At 39.8% G+C, this 24,270-nt stretch overlaps 2 protein-coding genes across 6 annotated transcripts in view; both read right to left on the minus strand.

The window, feature by feature from the left end:
* LOC117253947 (epidermal growth factor receptor substrate 15-like 1) overlaps positions 1–13,785 on the minus strand; it is a 151,902-nt gene extending 138,117 nt beyond the window's left edge. For all 5 annotated transcript variants that reach the window (XM_078169073.1, XM_078169075.1, XM_033621854.2 and 2 more), the window contains exons 1-3: positions 13,713–13,785; positions 12,755–12,796; positions 12,528–12,617 (exon numbers count right to left, since the gene is read on the minus strand). In XM_078169073.1, coding sequence (XP_078025199.1) covers positions 12,528–12,617; positions 12,755–12,796; positions 13,713–13,739 — 159 coding nt within the window. In that variant the 5' untranslated portion in view covers positions 13,740–13,785. The remainder of the gene's footprint in view (positions 1–12,527; positions 12,618–12,754; positions 12,797–13,712) is intronic.
* Positions 13,786–20,208: 6,423 nt separating this feature from the next.
* Positions 20,209–24,270, minus strand: part of rad23ab (RAD23 homolog A, nucleotide excision repair protein b) — a 35,834-nt gene continuing 31,772 nt past the window's right edge. The window contains exon 10 of the mRNA XM_078169081.1: positions 20,209–22,710. Within this exon, the coding sequence (XP_078025207.1) occupies positions 22,597–22,710 (114 nt within the window). The 3' untranslated portion in view covers positions 20,209–22,596. The remainder of the gene's footprint in view (positions 22,711–24,270) is intronic.

The raw sequence follows: 24,270 nt of genomic DNA on the forward strand, positions 1-24,270 counted from the left end.
CCCCCAAGTTTTTGAAACAACTATATGTATTTATATTTTTTACAGTATTACAATCTGACATTAAAGTATAATTTTATTTTCATTAAATTAATTTACCGTCACGTCTACAACTCATTTTCCAGACATAATCAGTGAGATTGCACTGATTACGTGAGAGTAATCTGACAGAGAAGGGGAGGGGGCTTTGCCGTACCATAAGTATAGACTAACCATTTCTTGGGTGATCTGTGTCTACACAATGAAAAATTAAGGTAGAATGAATGTTAAATTTTAAATTAACTTACTTCCACGGTTGCATCTAAGGAATTTATAGTAATTTGGCCTTTTTAACAGTAAAAGTAACTGTAATGTGGTGAAACATTAGTACTGCTATCAGTAGATTAATGGTTAAATCATCACATTTAAACTGGTTGAATGATAGGAAATCTGAGTGATATTTTGCAACCATAACTTTATGTAACCCATTATTTATTTCATTTATAATGGTTTCTACTGAAGAGTGAAGACACTATCTTAGTTGGTTTTGCTTTTCATGTGCTTATTGTTAGAACATAATTACAATTTTTTGATGGCCCCCAAACATTTCGAAAATGCCCCCATTTTTTAGACCGTGGGGGCCAAAATTGCCCCCAAAATATTTTGTTAATTTCATACCCTGACTGCAGCGATAGTTTTAGCTTGCTGGAAAACAGACAAAGCTTCGTAGTTGGCGTCCCAGCTTCGGGGCACTTCGCAGAGCTTCCTTTACAAAGTCTCCTTTCTTAACCCAATGGCTCTGCGGAGGTCAGTGTCTGCGCCACAAAGGGCCCCGAAGCCAAGAAGCCTACTGCAGAGTTCCACATCCACACTTCATCCCTGTACAGATGAATTAATACAGTTGAAAGTCCTTTATCACCTGCATTTTTCAAATGCTACATATTCTAAGCTGTGGATACTTCATACTCATCCTTAACATGGCAGCACAGAAGATCCACACAATAAGCACATTTTCAAGGTGGACACCCAAGACTAGTGTCACCAATTTAGTTTCTGACCAAAGTTCTCCCCTTCTATTCCTGAGATAAAGCACTGAATAATGGCCAGAGGTGTTTTTTAAGAGGCTGACCTTTGACCTTTTGGATTTAAAATGTCATCACTTCATTTTTTTATCCTATTTGTGTTAAATTTTGTCATAATGAGCATATGAATTCTTGAATTATGGCCAAAAAGCGGCTTTGTGAGGTCACACTGACCTTTGACAATCAAAATCTAATCAGTTCATTGTTGAATCCAAGCGAACTTTTGTCCCAAATTTGATTAAATTCTTTCAAGGCCTTCTTGGGATATCACTTTCATGAGAATGACACAGACCAAGGTCACAGTGGCCTTGAACTTTGACCTATGACCACAAAAATCTAGACAGTTCATTGTTGTTTCCAAGTGAACATTTGTGCCAAATTTTAAGGAATTCCCTCAAGGTGTTCTTGGGATATTGTGACAGCCACATCTATCGCTGGCACAGAGGCATAAAAACAAAGATTTATAGTATATAAGATTTATGTGTTTATACTAGGGCTGTGATGGTATGTATTTTTTCTCACAGCAGTGACAGACTGACGTGCCTCATCCAAATTCACTGGTTGCCCCTTGTCATCTGGCACAAATCCAAAATGTGCCCAAATTGGCGACTTAAAGGAACACTCTGACGATTTGGGAGTTATGCCCTTTCCCTATCATTTTCATATTGAGACAACATGATGGATATCATTGCCTACAGTAAAAGTGAACAAATAAACGTTACAGAAACCCTGAAGCTGGCATTTCTGCACGTGCATTTAAAATAAACATGTTTAAACATTAATTCAAAAAACGAGAGTCCGTTTTAGTCGTTTTAGAAGAGGTTTGATACATGAACTATAGTGTGTTTACGTCCTGCGCGGAGGGATACACCGGTGAGCAACAGCTGCAGCTGGCTCTGGGACAGGTACGCTAGGTCACTCGGTAAAAGCAAACAAAGACACGACACGGACAATATTACTCACTCGACTGAAAGCTGTCCATCAGCTCCTGCAGGCCTGGGCGTTTTTTCCAGTTTAACATAGTGATTGCTGCAAAGTTTTCACTCCTTGTGATGCACTCTCTGCGGCAGTTTTCCTCCTGATGATATATCTCCCCAACGATGGTAGCACCGAATCCCATTCTGTGCAGCCAAATGATTCAACCTCCGTAGGAATATGTCAGCTAGCCCCGCAGCTACACCACCAGTCCTCCCCTGACCTCCGTCTCCCCTCGGCCCGTTGCTGCTCTGCCGCTCCGGAGGATTCAGCCTCTCTTCTCGCCCGCTCAGCATCCAACACATGGAGTTCCTCATCTGTATGCTCCGGCTCAAACAGGTATGACTCTGGGTCTGTGTCCGCTACAAGAAACTCCTCAAAATTGCGTTCAAAGTCGTACATTGCAGCTACTATATAGGAGATATGGCTAGGCTAAATAAACAGCTGAGTTTTGTTTACAGGCTACGTCTGTGCCTGTGCCTGCTCACCGGTATCCACCATCCACAACAATATCCATCATGTTGTCTCAATATGAAAATGATACCGAAAGGGCATAACTTCCAAATCGTCTGAGTATTCTTTTAACATTTGGCTTGGGAACCAGGGGCCTGTATCACGAAGCGAGATCAACCTTTCCTGGGTTATCCAGACCTATCCTGGGTTGACTAACCCTAACAATGGCAATCAGGGGCCTGTATCACGAAGCAGGATTAATGTCTTAGCGAGGTAACTTCAGGGTTAACCCTGGGTTTTCGGTCTCACGAAGCCGGTTCAGTTCTTATCGGGGTAGATCACCATGGTAACTTAATCTGAACGGCTATCCTGCTCCGGAGCAGGTTAAGTTCAGGGTTGAGCCCAGTCATGACGGGAAGTTTAATTCATTTGATTGATTTTGATTTGAAAGTTTATTTTGAACACTAAAAAGAAAAGAAAGCAACAACAGACAATGAAAAGAGGAGTGTAAAGAAGTCGAAATTTCATCCCACCCCTTCATCAGAAAGAAACTGATAATTTGCGAACACTTAAAAGCACCATTAATTGGTGCCAACATTTTTTTTGTTGGAGGAAATGATCCCTGTTAAAGATAATGGGCCTAATTGACAGCTTTGCTGCTGGAAATGTGGAAAGTAGCCTATCATGTCTACACTTCATGGTGTTTGAGGGATTTACCTTTTTGTTTTTTAAAGAGGGAGACTATATTTTTGTGCAGCTGTTAATTTCTGACACAGCTCAATATCAGGATGATTTTATTCAGACTATCAATTTGGTGTTGATATGATTTAATTGTGGCGTCAGCTTTAAGCTTTATTGTAGCATATATAACGTTATGACAAAGAAGACCAATTTATTAGACGCAATGATGTTAGACGATAATTGTAATACACGCAATTCATCTGCGCAGCATTGATTTCATGAGATTCAAGGGTGTGATCAGTGTCAGACGTACAGGTACAGGTACAGGTACTGTAGCTACTTGAACCAGTGATGAGTCATTTAACCTACCTTTGTCTTGATTTTTCCCTCTCTCCTCCTCTATTTCTTCTTTCCTTACCCGTTTTTTTTTTTTCTTCTCTATTAGGCTATGTGATTTCATTAATGTTTTGACAGGGGAATTTCTTTGACAAGCTTTTAGTGGCTTCTAACCTCTCCAGCACTTTTCTTTTTTAATCTTGTAAATTTTATACTGTCTGTTTTTAACATTATGTGCAAATAAACTAATCTAAACTAAAATTAAACATTATTCATCCCGTTATGCGTTGCCACACGTTTCCTCCTCCTCCGGCTGTCACGGTGTTGGCCTTTTCTGTAATGTTGCTTTTCTCCTCCTCATATTTTAGTAGAATTAATCTCTGATCCTCACGAGAAATACTTTTTTTTCCCCTCACATACGGCGCTCTGTGAGGACGCTCTGTGAGGACGCTCAGTGACGCTGCGCTTCTCTCATGATTGTGATTGGTCCACTGTGTGCGCGTTCACGGCTCTTGATAAAGCAACCCTGGGTTGAGTTACCGAGTTGATATCCAGCGTCGTGATACTGATTATCCTGATTGCCATTGTTAGGGTTAGTCAACCCAGGATAGGTCTGGGTAACCCAGGAAAGGTTGATCTCGCTTCATGATACAGGCCCCAGGATAATCGGTATCACGACGCTGGATATCAACTCGGTAACTCAACCCAGGGTTGCTTTATCAAGAGCTGTGAACGCGCACGCAGCGGACAAATCACAATCATGAGAGAAGCGCAGCGTCACTGAGCGTCACTGAGCGTCCTCACTGAGCGCCGTATGTGAGGGAGAAAAAAGTATTTCTCGTGAGGATCAGAGATTAATTCTACTAAAATATGAGGAGAAGAAAAGCAACATTACAGAAAAGGCCAACACCGTGGCAGCTGCAGGAGGAAACATGTGTGGCAACGCATAACGGGATGAATAATGTTTTTTAGTTTAGATTATTTGCACATAATGTTAAAAACAGACAGTATAAAATTTACAAGATTAAAAAAAGAAAAGTGCCGGAGAGGTTAGAAGCTACTAAAAGCTTATCAAAGAAATTCCCCTGTCAAAACATCAATGAAATCACATGATAGAGAAGAAAAAAAAACGAGTCAGGAAAGAAGAAACAGGAGGAGAGAGGGAAAAATCAAGATAAAACAAGGTAGCAAATAAAATTATGTGTAGGTTAAATTACTCATCACTGGTTCAAGTAGCTACAGTACCTGTACCTGTACATCTGACACTGATCACACCCTTGAATCCCATGAAATCAATGCTGCGCAGATGAATTGCGTGTATTACAATTATCGTCTAATATCATTGCGTCTGATAAATTGGTCTTCTTTGTCATAACGTTATATATGCTACAATAAAGCTTAAAGCTGACGCCACAATTAAATCATATCAACACCAAATTGGTAGTCTGAATAAAATCATCCTGATATTGAGCTGTGTTAGAAATTAACAGCTGCGCAAAAATATACCTAGTCTCCCTCTTTAAAAAACAAAAAGGAAAATCCCTCAAACACCATGAAGTGTAGACATATAGGCTACTTTCCACATTTCCAGCAGCAAAGCTGTCAATTAGGCCCATTATCTTTAACAGGGATCATTTCCTCCAACAAAACAAAATGTTGGCACTAATATATTAAGTGTCCGCAAATGATCAGTTTCTTTCTTATGAAGGGGTGAGATGAAATTTTGACTTCTTTCCACTCCTTTTTGAACAATCTTTTCATTGTCTGTTGTTGTTGCTTTCTTTTCTTTTTTAATGTTCAAAATAAACTTTCAAATCAAAATCAATCAAATGAATTAAACTTCCCGTCATTCTGTCAGCAGAGTCTTTTTTTTCCGAACAGCTGATTGGCCAGTGGGTGGTGCTTTTTATAGGATCAGATTCAACCCTGAACTTACCCTGCTCCGGAGCAGGATAGCCGTTCAGAGTAAGTTACCATGGTGATCTACCCCGATAAGAACTGAACCGGCTTCGTGAGACCGAAGACCCAGGGTTAACCCTGAAGTTACCTCGCTAAGACATTAATCCTGCTTCGTGATACAGGCCCCAGATCCGCCACCATGATGAATCAGCATTTTTGTTTGTTTGTTTGGGGTTTTTTGTGCGGTGATGACCTCTTCACCGCGGTAGGCATCACGTGACCGCAGTATTGCGGTGATGCGGTTATTGTCACAGCCGTAGTTTATACTCAAACAGCACCTACTCAGGTTAAATCCAATGTCATCTACTATTAATATTTTCACAGTTTAAGTACAAAGTGAATCTCGATGACTAAAGCTGTACGTCAACTCTGTTATCCAAAGTCAACAGTATAACATTACCACAACAAACTCAGTTTTTTTTATTTATTTAACCCATTTTTAACCAGGTTAATCCCATTGAGATCAGTGATCTCTTTTTCAAGGGAGACCTGGGGCCTGTATCACGAAGCAGGATTAATGTCTTAGCGAGGTAACTTCAGGGTAAACCCTGGGTTTTCGGTCTCACGAAGCCGGTTCAGTTCTTATCGGGGTAGATCACCATGGTAACTTACTATGAACGGCTATCCTGCTCCGGAGCAGGGTAAGTTCAGGGTTGAATCTAGTCCTATAAAAAGCACCACCCACTGGCCAATCAGCTGTTCGGAAAAAAAAGACTCCGCTGACAGAATGACGGGAAGTTTAATTCATTTGATTGATTTTGATTTGAAAGTTTATTTTGAACATTAAAGAAAAGAAAGCAACAACAACAGACAATGAAAAGATTGTTCAAAAAGGAGTGGAAAGAAGTCAAAATTTCATCCCACGCCTTCATAAGAAAGAAACTGATCACTTGCGGACACTTAATAGCACCATTAATTAGTGCCAACATTTTGTTTTGTTGGAGGAAATGATCCCTGTTAAAGATAATGGGCCTAATTGACAGCTTTGCTGCTGGAAATGTGGAAAGTAGCCTATCATGTCTACACTTCATGGTGTTTGAGGGATTTACCTTTTTGTTTTTTAAAGAGGGACACTAGGTATATTTTTGCGCAGCTGTTAATTTCTAACACAGCTCAATATCAGGATGATTGTATTCAGACTATCAATTTGGCGTTGGTATGATTTAATTGTGACGTCAGCTTTAAGCTTTATTGTAGCATATATAACGTTATGACAAAGAAGACCAATTTATCAGACGCAATGATGTTAGACAATATTGTAATACACGCAATTCATCTGCGCAGCATTGATTTCATGGGATTCAAGGGTGTGATCAGTGTCAGATGTACAGGTACAGCTACTGTAGCTACTTGAACCAGTAATGAGTAATTTAACCTACACATCATTTTATTTGCTACCTTGTTTTGTCTTTATTTTTCCCTCTCTCCTCCTCTATTTCTTCTTTCCTCACCCGTTTTTTTCTTCTCTATTATGTGATTTCATTGATGTTTTGACAGGGGAATTTCTTTGATAAGCTTTTAGTGGCTTCTAACCTCTCCGGCACTTTTCTTTTTTTAATCTTGTAAATTTTATACTGTCTGTTTATGTGCAAATAAACTAATCTAAACTAAAACTAAACATTATTCATCCCGTTATGCGTTGCCACGCATGTTTCCTCCTCCTGCAGCTGCCACGGTGTTGGCCTTTTCTCTAATGTTGCTTTTCTCCTCCTCATATTTTAGTAGAATTAATCTCTGAGCCTCACGAGAAATACTTTTTTTTCCCTCACATACGGCGCTCTGTGAGGACGCTCAGTGAGGACGCTCAGTGACGCTCAGTGACGCTGCGCTTCTCTCATGATTGTGATTGGTCCGCTGCGTGCGCGTTCACGGCTCTTGATAAAGCAACCCTGGGTTGAGTTACCGAGTTGATATCCAGCGTCATGATACCGATTATCCTGATTGCCACTGTTAGGGTTAGTCAACCCAGGATAAGTCTGGGTAACCCAGGAAAGGTTGATCTCGCTTCGTGATACAGGCCCCTGGCCAAGACGGCAGCATAAAAATTACAACACAACAATGAACAGCAAGGACATAAAAAACACAAACATAAAAGATACTCACTAAGATATAAATGTATAATAATGTGTAATATCATCCAAAGGTAAACAGTGAGGAGGGGGAGATGCGAGCTGCCTTCTACCTGCCAATACACTCTGGAAACATGCCTGGAAGGTCTGCTCTAGTTATCCAGACGTCATACATTGAACACAAACCCTCTAATTAAAATCTCATTAATCCATGGAATAACCTCTGAAAGAATCAACCAACCAATAAGTAATGAGAAATCACAAACATGGTAATTATGGAACGGAATTTTTGCAGAATCTGTAAAGATCATTATATGACAAATAAAGTACCTGAATGTATAAATACCTTCAAGGAGAGACTGTATAAAACTGTGCTATATACTGTATATATATTTATTTTGATGTCAAACAGCCAACATCCATTAGCCATTAACTAACCACTTAAATTTCAAGAAACAAACAAAAAATTATAGCTGCTGCGCAGCAATGGGTCGGGTCCGGGCATTTTTAGGCAATTCTGAGCAACCTCTGGAACCTAAGATGGACATCTACCGCTCTGAGCTAATTGGCAAGTAGCAACTCAACAGTGGCTTCACAAATTGAGTAAGCCATTCAATGTTGTGTAGGAAAGCAGCCATCCGTGCATGGAAAGGCAGATTTCAAACGGCTGTAAAAAATTCAGTTATTAAGACAAAAATCTGAAAATACACATATTGCATCTAGACAGCATGGAGATGTTGGTAATTTGTTTGTAACAATGATTGATTTGCTCCATAAGTGAAAAACAGATGTTTAAAATTGCCATTTTTACATTGACTCCAATTGTTCACATTAGAGCAAAATTCAAAATGCTGTCAAAAATTCAGTTTTTGAGATAAAATTCTGAAATTTGCCACACATCATCTACCATGACTCTAGAATTTTGTCCTTTTTTCATGAACATTGAAGATTTATTTAGCAAGAATTTGCATATATATGATTACAGTACCATTTACAGTCAAACATTTTGATGCACTGTAGGCTCAATTTTTGATAAATCAAAAATCTGAGGAACATAGTTTTTGTAGGACAGTCTGAAGATGCTCTGTAGCAAGTTTGGTGTCAATTGAGCAAAAATTGTGGGAGGAGATAGGTTTAAGAAGTTTTACAGTTTTTGAAAAAAACAGAGTGATGAACTTCATAATTTTCTTCAGTATTGGGGCTACAGTTTGATGAAAGTTGTGAAGTTGTAGCACATATGGTTGATTTGTTATGAATTTTCAAAGTTTTGAACTTTAGACGCTTGCTGTAGCGCCACCATCAGGACTATTGGCTTGAGTTTACAGCTGATGATATCTGGCATGAGACTGGACCTTTGTGCAAAGTTTGGTGAGTTTTCACCCATGGGAAGTATGATTTCCTCGGAAGAAGAAAGAACAAAGAAGAAGAATACCTAGGATTACAATAGTGTCCTGGCAGCTTAACTGTCCAGACCCTAAAAAGGCACAAAATACAAGAGGCCTTTCCTTTTAGTCCGGCACTCCTTTGATTCAGTGAGCTCTAGCGCTGCATCTGAAAGCACTATCCATTTAGAAGTGATGAAATCTTAATGTTTTGTGATGTAAATGTTTTGCCTGTCATTTTATTTTCTGTTGGCTTTGCTGACAGACAGACGGCTAGCTGCATTAACATGTGAAAACATGCCTACTACCCAGACTCTGGTCTCCACCGTTTTTTTTGGCTGCTCAGCACTGCACACCACCCAGTTCAGGGGAGAGCTAATATTAGCTAGCCAGCACTGCCACTCATTTGGAAATTACAGGTGGTAATGCCACCCTGATAGCAGAACACATTGCTGGGGAAACAGTGCGCCCACCCTCCCGTCTCCCCTTTGGTCGCACCAGTGAGTAAGCAGCTTCATTTTGAACCGCAAACCCCTTTTAGTATCGTTTACTATGTTACCATCAATATCTGTGCTGACACTGCTAACAGTGGTAACATAGTCAATAATACTAAAGGGTTTTACTGCTTAAAATTGAGCCACTTACTCACTGGGTCAAGCTGGGGGGAGACCGAAAGGCAGGCACAACGTTTCCATAGCAACAGTGTTGTTGTTGGGTTGGGATGGCATTAGCGGTATTGCCGAATGAGTGGGCAGTTTTTGTTGGATGCTGTCACCAACTACAAACCAGAGAGAGCTTTGCATGCATTGCTATGCATTCAAGTTTTACTCCTCACTTGGACAACAGAGATGTGCTGGAGACTACAGTTGGACTATATAGTGCCCCAAGGATAAGTCCTAAAACCAAGAAATGAGTTAGCATTTTTGCACTCCCAGTTCCCTCATCTCTAGTCAGTGGGTTTTTGTTTGGGTGCTTGAAATAAGGTCTGTGGTTAACACAAGCTTAAGAGTCTTTCACATTTTGTTCTCAGACATGAAGTACATTAGTAAATACCCCAGTGTGAATTTTGAAGCTTTTATCTACCTTGAAAATGGCTGCTGATAACAAGCTGGTAAAAGAGACTACAGATTGTCATCACGCCGACCACAGCCTCACAGACATGCTTTGAGGGCGATGTGAAGTCATGCAACCATTGTGTAGTTTGTTTATAGCCTAACGGTAGCTTTTTACTCGTGGCGATTGCATTTAGCAGTGTTCATTTATGACAAATATCTTGCTGAACAAAATGTGCAAGTATCAGAAATATTTGTTTGCCACAGAGCTTACTTCTGGCAATGATCCAAAATCCAATGCAAAAATATCACAGGCTTTGTGATGAGGGTACCAGGGTGATGCTAACTTCCATGTCTGCCTACAGAAAAACATCATTCCAGAAACACTCCATTGGACAAATATGTTGAGGACTGGCTGAGTAAATGTCCATTTTTTTTGACTGACAAGGCCTTTTTAAATAGGAACTGTGCAAATTTGCAGGAAAGCCCCATCAGTCTTCTTTCAGCACTGGCAGTATAAAAACAAAATCGGGGAGTGCAGCGAAATGCCACCTGCCTACTTTTGTTTACACAGAATGTGCCTTTTTCGGGGCAATGAGGGGCGTGAGCAACTAACAAAACGTGTATCTCAGCGTGTGACGTAAACGGTGATGTACTCCGAGGGAAGCCACAGCTGGTCAGTCCTTTGGCGATTCTCTCATAAGTTGGCCCATCCTTCACTGTTCCCGTCATTTGACGGTTAATGGCCTCTTCATTTGCGAGGGCAAGGAGGGCGCGCAATTCCTTGTCTCCCCAGTTGCTCATCTTTACAGTGTCTTTCAGGTTTGCGTTTCCCTCTTGCTACTAGCTGCTCATTCCTGCTATCAGCTGTTTCCTGCTAGTCCACCACCAGTGGGTTGCACATGCGGTGTCATCAACAGCTCCTCCCACAAGTCATCGACAGCCCCTCCCGTGGCAGAAGGGCGCCTCTTTCTTTTAAAACCAAAAAGGTTCTGCAATTATGTTTACCCCTACGCGGCGGAAAATCGGGCACCTCGGATACGGCTCTGTGTGTCTAAACACTCGCAGCTTGCCTGCAAAACGGCCCAACATTCGCTGAAAATCTGGCAATGTAAAAGGGGCTACTGACTAAATGTAGACACAAAATTTATCATTATCATATATAGACATGTTTCCTGCTGTTTAGAGAGGCTGCTGGCCTCTTGTGTTGAAGTTTTGTTTCTCTGTGTCCTTGAACACATTTCATCTGTGTACGAGCGGCTTGCTTTGTTCCTGCTCTTATAGAAGTTAGCAGTTAAGTGGAGGCCTCCCTTTTTCTCTCCCTCTTCTACGTTTTAATTATATCATGTGACTGAATTTGCTCTTTTTGTCAGACCTACGGAGGACACTCCAGGGTTCAAAGCTCTGACCTTTCAGCTAAAATAAGACTGACTCTGTTATAATTCCTATTACTCTGTTTTATCACTTTATGAAATAACATGAAAGACAACTTGATCATTTTACTCCTTATTTGTCCACTTCTGCCACCCTGGCTGAGAGCCGCTGCTCTGCTGTCAGCTGACAGCATTTCACATCTTATTTTGTGAATCAAGGGTTTTATTTTGACCAAACCAGAGTTGGAGATTTTTTGGAACAATGAACTAACCACCCATGACGGTTTTAGTGAGTTTTATTCTGTTCCTGCTGGGTTTGCATGAAGTGCTTGAATATATCGGCAATCGCTGGTTGTTAGGCTAACTGTGGCCTGTTGGAAAATCACTGAAGAACTTCTACAGTATCGCAAAGATAAACTGGAAAAAACAACTAAGGCAAGTAGGGCTCAATGATCATTGAGTGAGTATATTTGTCACCTAATGCTATTTTGCCCAACCAACCAAGTAATAGCTTTTGGCAAGGGTCGTGATACATAGCTTCCAGGCACTATACAATAAAGCATGCTTGCTGTTGATAACACTATAGTGTTATGACATTTAAGTCATAACACTATAACTAGCGTTATTATATTTTCTCCAGTGTTCTAGTCGCACAGTGAAGTATCTATTTCAGACGCCATTACTGTTTGTAAACAGAACCACGTTTAGGATGCCCACTTCCATGTGCTTGGCAGGTTTTGGGAGTATTTAGGGGTTGTGTGTCAGGAGCTCCGGCGTAATGCTTCCTTGAATATGTAGGCACTGCAATAATGGCTTTGAAAAAAGGAAAACTCAGCTTCTCTGTCAGTACATCATGCACTATGGAATTTATTACTTGAATTTACCATCAACACTAATTGGATATCCACTTAAGAAGTAACAAAATTCCCCTTTAATACTCTTATGAGCTCTGCAAAGCTTACCCTTCTCAACAGTTTTGAACAATGTTGACGGAAAGCACAGACTGACATAACCACAGACCAGAGGTTGACCTTCTGTCCACTAACAATCTGTAACTGCAGTAAGACCAATTAAGATTCACACACTGCAACCAATGAAACAAACATACCTCTCCAGTTATATGTAGAGTAACACTGACACCACCATCAGCTGGTACACAGAAAACACTGTAACTTTCACCACTACCTACCTTTCCCAAAGTAATGTCAGGGAGTCCAGACTTTTTTAAGAACAAGGCAGCTTCTGTTGGTCCCACTCTCCCTGTATTCCCAGGGTCCACCTTGGAGCAAACACACACAGTCTGAGTTCACTGTATGACTTACATTTGCATCTTTCCATTTTATAATTAACTCTCATTCAAACATGTGAACTGTCTTTAATGGTACAAAACTTATTAAGTGTAGCTTATCATCTTACCTGTCTGTAAAAGTTCTCATACACAGGGTTCCCACTTGACAACTGTGACAGAGAGAATGTTATTGCACCATAAATCAACTTGATGCACTTCTCTTTAAAAGTGAGGTTTACACGTTAGCAGTGTATTCTGATTTTACATGAAACTTAAAATGACCTGTATAATTCACCAAAATAAGCCCTGTGTGAAGGACACTGACTCAAATGTCTCGCTAAGCCAGTAATGTCCTCATTCAAATACACGTTTAACGCTTATTTGGGTTGTGCTGAAAGTGCGCCCAACCCCTGCTGCTCCCAATCAATAACAGAGATATCACAAACCAACTGCATTGCCATATTACATGACTGTTGCGCAACCGCAACAGGAAGGCAAACGCAACCGTGGGTGATAATCAGCTTCAGCATTACCAGTGAACATAAAGACAGGAGAGCCAACTCACATCAGCATCATTAGTGAACGCTTAGCCCTGGTTAGCTGAGGTTAGCCTCCTGTATAGCCTGCCTTCTAGCCTCACCAGCATGTTTATCTCCATCCTTACTGGTCCGGATCAAGGCTAGGCTAGCTAAGGTTTGTTAGCTAAAGGACTGAGCGTTATCATAGTTTCTGATGCTTTGTTAAATAAGCGTGCTCATGTCGGCCGGTTCTTTACTTTATATACAGTGTACACGGTGCTTGTTATCTTCAAATATATAATTAGTGAGTTGATTGTTATGTCGTGGGTACACAGCTACGCGGCTTGCTAGCACCAGCTGAGGGTAACAAGCCCGCTACCTAACGGTACTGCAATAGGCCTTATCCGAGCAGCTGACTGCCTTATTTCTAGCTGCATTTTAAAACCAGCTCATGTTTTTTAAAAAGTAAAATTATGACATAATGTAATGAATGATACATACGGTGTCATGCTATTAATTAGGTTAGTCTTAAGATGGAGTGTAGAGTCGTAAATTGCTTTATCTTTACCTGGGTGAGAGATGTGAGAGCTGCCATCTTCCCTGTTGCTGCGGGAACGCACCCACCCTCCCTCTCCAAGGCAACACTCCCCTTAGCGGACAAACTGTGTCTCACATTCCGCGAGACAGAGAGCTGACCAAACCCTATTCAAGCAGGACTAATTTTATGTTGCCTACGTTGTGTGCGAAATTATGAGGATTTTTTCTAACTTTTGATTTATCGTCTAGATAAGCCCTTTAATTCGGCTCAAATATTTTACAAATATTTAATATTTGCATGTTGTGCTGGAACCACTTTGCTGTTTATATCATTCTGCCAAATTGCAAATCCTGAGGTTTGGCGCTGGTATGTGGCCTTTTTATTTTTTTTTTTTTAAAACAAAAGAGGCTCCAAGAGTTGACAATATAGGAAAAACTTCATTTTAAGAAGTAACTTAGAAAACGTTGATGTTTGGAGGCATGATTAACACTGGTGCACAGTGTTAGTGTGTCTACTAAGCGTGGGGTAAAAAAACAAAAAAGGAAACGCATAGTATCGCGATATTTTGCGTGGCAATGATACGCCAAGTATGGATATTTTATTGTATTAATTAGTAATGTTGCAAATACAAATTAAACTTTTGATAGCCCACTAGAATAATAAATTAATTGCAGTCCAGAATGCACATGTTACTGCAATAAAAATGACTGAAGTGAAATGAACAGACTGAAAACTTAATCTTTTCAGATAAAAGCAGATATTTTATCTATAATGATAAAGTTTTCCCTTAATTTTCAGTTAAAAAAGAGTAATACATTGCAATATATCACAATGTATATTATTGCAATACTGAGCATATTACAAAACATTTTATATCATAATGATATTGTATCATGACCCAGTGGCATCATTAGGCCTTTTAGGGTGTCTAAGGCTCCAGCTCTCAATGTTTTATGAATAGCCCCTCATCTAAATATATAGGCTGTAGACCTATAATAATTAATAATAATAATAATAATAATAATAATGATAATAAAGAGCTCCGTACAGCAGCATGCAAAAGTTTGGGCACCCCTGGTCAAAATTTAGTTTACTGTGAATATATAAGTGAGCAGAAGGTAAACTGATCTCCAAAAAGCATGAAGTTAAAGATGAAACATGCTTTTCATTATTTAAGCACGATTAATGTATTATTTTTGTTTTGTACAATTTTACTTTGAAGAAAGGAAAGGAGCACCATGCAAAAGTTTGGGCACCCCGAGACATTTGAGCTCTCAGACAACTTTTACCAGGGTCTCAGACCATAATTAGCTTGTTAGGGCTATGTCCTGTTCACAGTCATCATTAGGAAAGGCTAGGTGATGCAAATTTCAAAGCTTTATAAATATTCTGACTCCTGAAACCTTGTCCCAACAATCAGCAGCCATGGGCTCCTCTAAACAGCTGCCTAGCACTTTGAAAACTAAAATAGCCGACGCCCACAAAGCAGGAGAAGACTATAAGAAGATAGCAAAGTGTTCTCAGGTAGCTGTTTCCTCAGTTTGTAATGTAATTATGAAATTGCAGTTAACAGGAACTGTCGAGGTCAAGTTGAGGTTTGGACAACCAAGAAGACTGTCTGAGAGAGCTGCTCGATTGTTTAAAAGGCAAATCAAAACCCCTGTTTGACTGCAAAAGACCTGCAGAGAGATTTAGCAGATTCTGGAGTGGTGGTGCACTGTTCCACTGTGCAGCAACACCTGAACAAATACGACCTTCATGGGAGACTCATCAGAAGAAAACCTTTCCTGTGTTCTCAACAGGACAATGATCCTAAACACACCTCGAAATCCACAATGGACTACCTCAAGAGGCGCAAGCTGAAGGTTTTGCCATGGCCCTCACAGTCTCCCCCACCTAAACATCATTAAAAGTCTGTGGATAAACCTCAAAAGAGCGGTACATGCAAGACAGCCCAAGAATCTCACAGAACTAGAAGCCTTTTGCAGGAAGAATAAGAGAAAAATTATGCTCTGTAGCAAGTTTGGTGTCAATTGAGCAAAAATTGTGGGAGGAGAAAGGTTTAAGAAGTTTTACAGTTTTTGAAAAAAAACAGAGTGATGAACTTAATAATTTTTAATAGGTTTAAATGTATTGGGGCTACAGTTTGATGAAAGTTGTTAAGTTGTAGCACATATGGTTGATTTGCTATGAATTTTCAAAGTTTTGAACTTTAGACGCTTGCTTATGGGGTGCCGTTTGTAAAGTGGCTCACGCTGAAAATAACATCAACATTTTGCCACATTTAGCTTCAAACAATGTTTAAAAAAGTGTTGTGAATTTTTTAACGTCACCTTTTACCACATTTACAGCAATATTTGTTAACTTAAATCTAAATATTAAATCTAAATCTAAATCTAAATGTTAAATCTAAATATTAAATCTAAATGTTAAATCTAAATGCTAAATCTAAATATTAAATCTAAATGCTAAATCTAAATCTAAATATTAAATCTAAATCTAAATGCTAAATCTAAATGTTAAATCTAAATGCTAAATCTAAATGTTAAATATAAATGCTAAATATAAATATAAATGTTAAATGTTAAATCTAAATGTTCTGGGTGAAAAGAAATATTTAGCTAATATGCACATTCACACTGCCGGTCACCGGAAGTACCAAAATAAAAGCTCAAGGTCAGACTGTATTTATAGAATCAAATAACGAATTAAAACCAACTTATCGGGGGAAATTAACACTTGAACATACACTAGCATGATAATAACTACCTAAAATAACAGGAAACATGTTTGGAGAAATTTTATTTGACGTTTACTTTGAGTTGTTAGTGTCCCTTCGGAGGGAATCGCCTTAACAAATACTTCCGGGTAGAAAACCAGCAGACTTTAGCTATATATATATATATGAATATCTCACATTTTTCACGTCACTATATCACCGTTTAGACTAATCTGATGTTTATAAGGTCTATAAACACAATGATTGAACAAACATTACTATCACGTTCTGAAATTAATGACATGGTTATCGTAGATTAGCGGGGCTAACCGTTAGCTCTTAGCCCCATTAGCGGTGTCTGTAATGACTCATTAACTCTTAAACGGTCCGTGAAAAATATTTTTTTTTCCAGCGGATGTCTTAGTTACAACATGATTGAGCTAGCAAAGCAGTTTTGTGTTGCAATGTGTGGTATTTATTCTGTTTTGGGAAATCACGACGTGGCTGCAGCAGCAGCAAAGCTAACATCAGGACGTCATCTGTTAAAAGCCTCCCGTTGTTGGATATGAGATGAAACTACTCCAGTTAGCTCAATCATGTTGTAACTAAGACATCTGCTTTTAGATTTAACATTTAGATTTAGCATTTAGATTTAACATATAGATTTAGATTTAGATTTAGAATTTAGATTTAACATTTAGATTTAGATTTAATATTTAGATTTAACATTTAGATTTAGATTTAGATTTAACATTTAGATTTAGATTTAACATTTAGCATTTAGGTGCCACATTTAATATTTAGATTTAACTATTTAATATATTTCTGAGTTAACAAATATTGCTGTAAATGTGGTAAAAGGTGACGTTAAAAAATTCACAACACTTTTTTAAACATTGTTTGAAGCTGAATGTGGCAAAATGTTGATGTTATTTTCAGTGTGAGCCACTTTACAAACGGCACCCCATACTTGCTGTAGCGCCACCATCAGGACTATTGGCTTGAGTTTACAGCTGAGGACATCTGGCATGAGACTGGACCTTTGTGCAAAGTTTGGTGAGTTTTCACTCATGGGAAGTATGATTTCCTCGGAAGAAGAAAGAAGAAGAATACGTAGGATTACAATAGTGTCCTGGCAGCTTAGCTGCCCGGACCCTAACAAGAACTGAAAGACTCTTATCTGGTTACAAAAAGTGTTTAGAATCTGTGATACTTACCAAAGGGAGCACTACTAAGTACCGACCATGCAGGGTGCCCAAACTTTCGCTTCAGGCCCTTTTCCTTTTTTGTTACTTTGAAACTGTAAAAGATTGAAATTTAAAAGTAATCTTGCCTAACATATTGAGGAAATGTGCTTATAAAGTGTCCATAGTGTCCCTAAAGTGTGGTGCAGTTTATTGTGAGCAGTGTAGTCTGACAGCAGCAGGAAGGACCTGCGACAACGTTCCTTCACACACTTTGGGTGAATCAGTCTATCGCTGAAGGAGCTCTCCAGAGCTTTTATCTCCTCCTGCAGGGGGTGGGAGTCATTAGTCCTCAGAGATGACAGCTTGGCTGCACAGAGTCCAGAGAGCATCCCAGGACAGAGCTGGCCTTCTTGATCAGCTTGTCCAGTCTCTTCCTATCTGCAGCCGAGACGCTGCTGCCCTAGCAGACCACTCCGTAGAAGATGGCTGATGCCACCACAGTGTCAAAGAAGGTCTTCAGGAGCACCCCCTGCACTCCAAAAGACCTGAGCCGCCTCGGCAGGTAGAGTCTGCTTTGGCCTTTTCTGTATAGTGCTGTTATGTGATTAGTCCAGTCCAGTTTATTGTTAAAATGAACACCCAGGTACTTAAAAGATGTCACCATCTCAATGTCCTTTTCCTGGATGTTCACAGGTGTTGGGGGGAGGAGTCTGCGCCTGCCGAAATCCACCACCAGCTCTTTAGATTTCCCCGCGTTGATTAGATTAGATTAGATTAGATTAGATTAGATTGAACTTTATTAATCCCTTGGTGGGGGATCACACACCTGTCCCCATCCATGACAAAAACATGTCAGATCAGCTCCTACAAATACCTAGGTGTCCTCCTAGATATCAAATTCAGCTGGTAGACCCACATTGACAACCTGTGTTCTTGATTACAGCAAAGACTAATTTTTACGTCGGCTCAGGCTATGTTTTTGTTTTACTAGGCTGTATTAGAGAGTATTATCAGGTACGGGATGACAGCATGGTATGGTAACCTCTCTGTCCAGCTTAAGACCAAACTCTCGTCTGGTACAGACTGCCATGAAGGTCATGGGAAGGAATGGCAACTCTTGCCTACAGGCCACCTTTGAGCAGTCTGTTCTTGTGCAGGCTCAGAGAGTTTTAGCTGACCCATCACACATCCTTTATCCTGAGTATGAACTTTTACCGTCTGGAAGACGATACAGAGTCCCCAAATGCAAACTGAATAGGTTTAAAAACTCCTTTGTGCCTATCTCAATTACTATACTAAATAGTAAATAGCCTGTTAGGGTTGAGCAACAGTGCCATGGTGAAGGGAATGCTGAATGATGATGTATTGTTGTCTGTATTGTGTATTTATGTGTTATATGTTTTTATTGTTTGTTGATTTTTTGTATGGAAGCAGGCAACGTTCACAGCACTTAAGTCAAAGACAAATTTCTCTTCGGGGACAATAAAGTATATCGTATCGTATCGTAAGACCTTGGGGTGTGGAGTCTTGGGCACAGGTACCACGTAGGATGTCTTCCACAGCTGTGGTACTCTCCCCAGCCTCAGGATCAGGTTGAAGATAGTTTCAACTATGCCGCACAGTTGGTCTGCGCAGGACTTCAGGAGCCTGGAGCTGATGCCGTCTCTACTTTTTTCTGCATGCCTAGTTTTTTAAGTTTTTAAATATTGAAATCTTTAATTTGACTCTTTACCCTTGACTGCTGTAACACTGGAATTTCTCAGTTGTGGGATCAATAAAGATGTATCTTATCTTAGTGAAGGACAAGCTGGAGCAGGGGGGCTGTGTGCTGGGGGGTGGAGGTGATGAGGTGGGGGGAGGAGTTGGGGGTGGTGAGATGTCCGGGGGAGGTGTTGATACAGTGTGCCAGGAGTGTAGGTGGGGGGGAAGGTGAAGGTGAGGATGAGGGGGGTTGCAGCAGTGATGTCTGGGCCAGGGGAGGGGCAGACTGATCAAATCTATTGAAGGACAGATTCAGATTATTCACCCACTTCTGGTCACCTCTGGCCTGGGAGTCTGGTTGTTTGTGTCCTGAGATGGTTTTCAGACCTGTCCAGACTCCGCTGACATCGCTCTGCTGCAGCTGTTCCTTCATCTTCTTTTTTTATCCTTCCTTTCCCCGCCTGATGTTTCTCCGTAGCTCCTTCTGCACAGCCTTCAGCTCCTCCTTAGTTCCAGAGTTAAAAACTCTCTGCTTCTCCTTCAGGGGAGCTTTTATATTTGGAGTAATCCATGGTTTGATGTTGGAGAAGTAGCGTACAGTCCTGGTGGGTACGGTGCTTTCCCCACAGAAGTTAATATAATCCGTAACGCATGATATGAGTCTGTCAATGTCCTCGCCATGGGAGTTGCTGAGTACCTCCCACACAGTGGTCTGGAAGCAGTCCCTCAGGGCTTCCCTCCTGCCGTCGTGACATAGTATAATAATATTGTATCTGGGGGCCTCTAGTGATTCCTACCCTTACGGTCTACACCATTGGTTAAAGCTAACCTGATGAGGGTTCATAACTGTGAAATATGTGAGGCTTACATTCATGCTTGCACTTAGATCATTCATAGTGAAACATCACCTTGTCTCACCCACTTTGTAAAAGCCATTTATTTTACACAATGCTTTAACAAAAGTTTTTCACAACTATTCAGCAAAACCTCAACTGGTATATTTAAAGTTGGAAGTATTTTTTTTTATAAACCCAAAAAACAAACAGACAAACTGAGACCAGAGTGACACCACACTGGTGGTTTCTTCATTCCTAGCCCACTGCCATGCTATAAATAACTCTGTAACAATCTCATGCAACCAACAACCCGTCACAGCTAAAGAACAGCATTTGTCACACTAAAGTGCCTTTTTTCCCCCCAAAGTTTGTATACCCCATTTCTAATAATAATATACAAAACTTCCAGTCATTTCCAGCTCAAACACAATAAAGAGAAGTAAAAGGCGAGACAGCAAAGAACATGCTGAAAAAATATTTTTCTTTGTTTTGGCTTCTAGCACTTATTCAAATTCCCTTTAGTCCACCTTTGAAACAATAACTGATTAATTATCAATAATTAATTAATTTATGTATCAATAATTAAAACTGTGTTGATGATCGCCAATCCTAGGACACTCACCTGTGAAAGATCTTAAACACTATTTTGTAAACTATAACCCCATTTGTAAAATTAAAAACGTTCAAGTCTTTGAGAACCATAAGGCATGAAGGAACAATGGCTCAAACTCTTACAGCTTTGAGATGCATAGAAGATGTGATATGAGACAAATGCAACAGAAAAAGATTGTCTGAAAGTAGGAAGTGGACTATGTTTGATCATTCCCACGAATGAAATATTAAGAAAGAACACAACTTTTCTTACAATTAAAAAGTCAAATATTTAGCTCACAAAGCATGCTATGTGGCACTTCATAATCAGCCTTCATATTCCTTCTTCTGCAAAATAACTAAACAAACAAACAAACCCTTCACAGTGAAAGAAGATGATGACAGTTCAAGCTGAGTGCTGCATCTGGGTGTGCCCTCTTGTCCCAAAAAATAGAATATCACAGCACACATAGTCTTGATACCAAGTAGTCATAATGTACTGTGACTGCAGAACTAATTCATTGTGTATTTAAAATAGAGTGCAGGGTTTTGTGACAGTTTTCACCAAACGCTGAATGTATTAGTTTTTGGGAAGCCTATTTCTGCCACAAATAAAATGAAATAAAGTTGAGAATAATAAAAATAAATATATATTCTTATGGTGAGTCAAGATACTGAAATAAAAATACTTAAAAAATCAAAGTCATAAAAAGATACTGAGTAAAAATTGTTGCTGTATGTCAAATGTTTTATGTTGACTTATTCATGGTAAGTCAAAAAAAGATCCAGTAAGTATCATCTGACACTAATTAATCTGTTCATCTTAAAGTAACATACTGACTTAAGTCAAAATGAACATAAAGCAAGTCAAGATTTTTAGTCAAAATAATGACACTAAAACAAATTTGAGAGAGTAAGTCAAACAGTCAGTTAAAATTTTGACTTGCAAAGTCAAAATTATGAGACATTCACAAAATATTGACTTAAATGCTAATACATTTGTTTATTATCTTCACATTTTGACTCTCCATCCATAACATTTCATAATTTTCTTTTTCCTGACAGGAGTAGGTGGCAAAGTTTCACATACTCCTGCAGTATTTTTTTTCAGTCACCTTGCAGATGTCATTGTCTTAGATCAAACCACAGAACCAGATCTGCATGATTAATGAAAGGTCGAAACACTACCTAACTTTGTGCTATTTTTGAGGCTGAAATATTTTGAGTGTTTGGGATTGGTTTTTGTTTTTTTACCAAGGATAAAAGAAGCAGAATAAATTAAATGATCAGACCTGAACTTTAATATAAAGCAATGCTAGCTCTCAAACAGTAAAGTCAACAGTTTGCATCACATTTTCAGGTAAACCCAACACAGAGGATTTGCAAACATACATTATTTTGTAATGTATATATTCTAAATATTTACACTCCATAGTGTATACACTGTATGTGAACAGCAGTCTAAGACAAACCCATGTTCTAAAGGGAGTCTGAGAGCTGACTGCAGAGGAAACCCTGTAAATCAAAGCCCTATGAAGGTGATGCAGACTGTTGGCATGTTTCCAGGCATGACTTCTCTCAGTGTGATCACTCGGCACAAGCGGCAGCAGTAATGATAGCAGCAGTGAGGCGCAGCTCAGTTTGAGCTGCTATAATGATCATCACAGCTGAATGGAGGGTAGGCAGCACAACTAACTTTGAACAGCATGTTGTCGTCATCATCACCATGACACCCCATCATCAGACCACAGTCACATGACGTGAAAAGACATGTCCTCTTTCTCTCCTGTCCTCATTCCTCCCTGGTGGACCTTGTATGGGGCTGTCGTCTACTCTGCGGCCCTCTGTTGAATGGTGGTGATGTGTCAGGTGATGTCTGGTTACTCATCATCCCATGTTTGCTGTAGCAGGAAGTTAGCAGCTAGATTCTCATTCTTCTCGCAGGCGAAGTAAGCCTGGATGACTAAGCCTTCAGGAAAGCCCAGGGCTTTTAACTGAAACACATCGTACAAATTAGTGTTACACAAACACACACACATCACCCCAGCTGTGTCTGAGACAGTTACTGTCAAGATTCAAGAATTCATTGCCTACTCAGCCTTTACAGTCGATGTGGAATTTGTTTCTATGTCCACTGCAACAAAACATATAATCAGGGCACACACGCTTACATATACATGTACACATCACAACAGGATACACAACCCTGATTCCAAAAAAAAGCTGGGATGTTGTGTAAAACATAAATATAAACAGAATACAATAATTTGAAAATCCTTTTTGACCTACATTCAATTGAATACAGTACAAAGACAAGATATTTAATGTTCAAACTGATAAACTTTGTTTTGTAACAAAGCAAGTTTTCTCTGACCATCATTTAATTTTTAATTTTATTTATTTTTTAATTTAATTTTATATACTTTATTAATCCCCAAGGGGAAATTCAATTTTTTCACTCTGTTGTCAATTACACACAGGTCCGAACACACACATGCACAAACAGGACCTATACATGCACTAAGTGGAGAGATGTCAGAGTGGGGCTGCCCATGACAGGCGCTCAGAGCGGTGGGGGGGTTTGGTGACAGGCCTTGAACAGGTGACCGTCCGGTTCCCAACCCAAGTCCCTATGGACTGAGCTACTGCTGCTGTCAGAGGAACTAAGCAAGGTGGCAAAACAACAGATGGGCCTACTGGATTTAATTGATGAAGTGCGACAAGTAAAGGCTGTGATTATAGAAAAAGACAAGAAAATTGAAGAGCTTGAAAGAGCAGTGGAAGATCTGGAACAGAATAAATGACCCAGTGATAACTGGACTGGAGACGCCCCATCGCACCTATGCACGGATCACAGCAGGTGACAAGGAGGGTGAGAATGCACCAAGAGGTGAACCGCACTCACTTGAGCAGCAAGTCATCAACTTCTTCAGTAACAAAGACATTCCTTTGGACAGTAAAAATATAGCTGCTTGCCACACCATACCCCAGAAACAAAACAACAGGCCAAACATCATCATTTGATTTGTGTATAGAATACATAAAATTGAAGTACTTAAGCTTGCAAAAAAGCTTAAGGGCACAGGTGTATAAGTTAATGAGCATCTCACAAAGAGAAATGCTGAAATTGCATGACAAGCAAGAATCCTGAAGAAGGAGAAACGAATTCAGGACACCTAGACAAGGAACTGCAAAGTAATGATAAGACTGAAAGGTACATCAGGGCCCTATTTTAGAAAGTTACTATGGCAGCACACTCTGTGAAGCAAATCTGCTGGTTCACAGGTTTGCTTCATCTGAGCCTGAGGCTGATCACCTGCTGAGCATGTAGCAGGAAGGAGAAACATTGCGTGTCCTTTAGTGAATGAAGTCATGGACATTGAGGCACAATTTATGAAGGGGCTGTTGCGGAAGGAGATGGTGATTAGACCTTGTTTGGATGTCTTCCTGGAGGAGTGTCTATATGAAAGATACAATTTCACCTCACATTCTATCTTTTATCCTAATCTGTTCCACCCACATATATCAAATATTACACAAACTGGATTTGCATG

This window comes from Epinephelus lanceolatus, chromosome 6 (genome assembly GCF_041903045.1).
Source record: "Epinephelus lanceolatus isolate andai-2023 chromosome 6, ASM4190304v1, whole genome shotgun sequence".
Classification (NCBI taxonomy): domain Eukaryota; kingdom Metazoa; phylum Chordata; class Actinopteri; order Perciformes; family Serranidae; genus Epinephelus; species Epinephelus lanceolatus.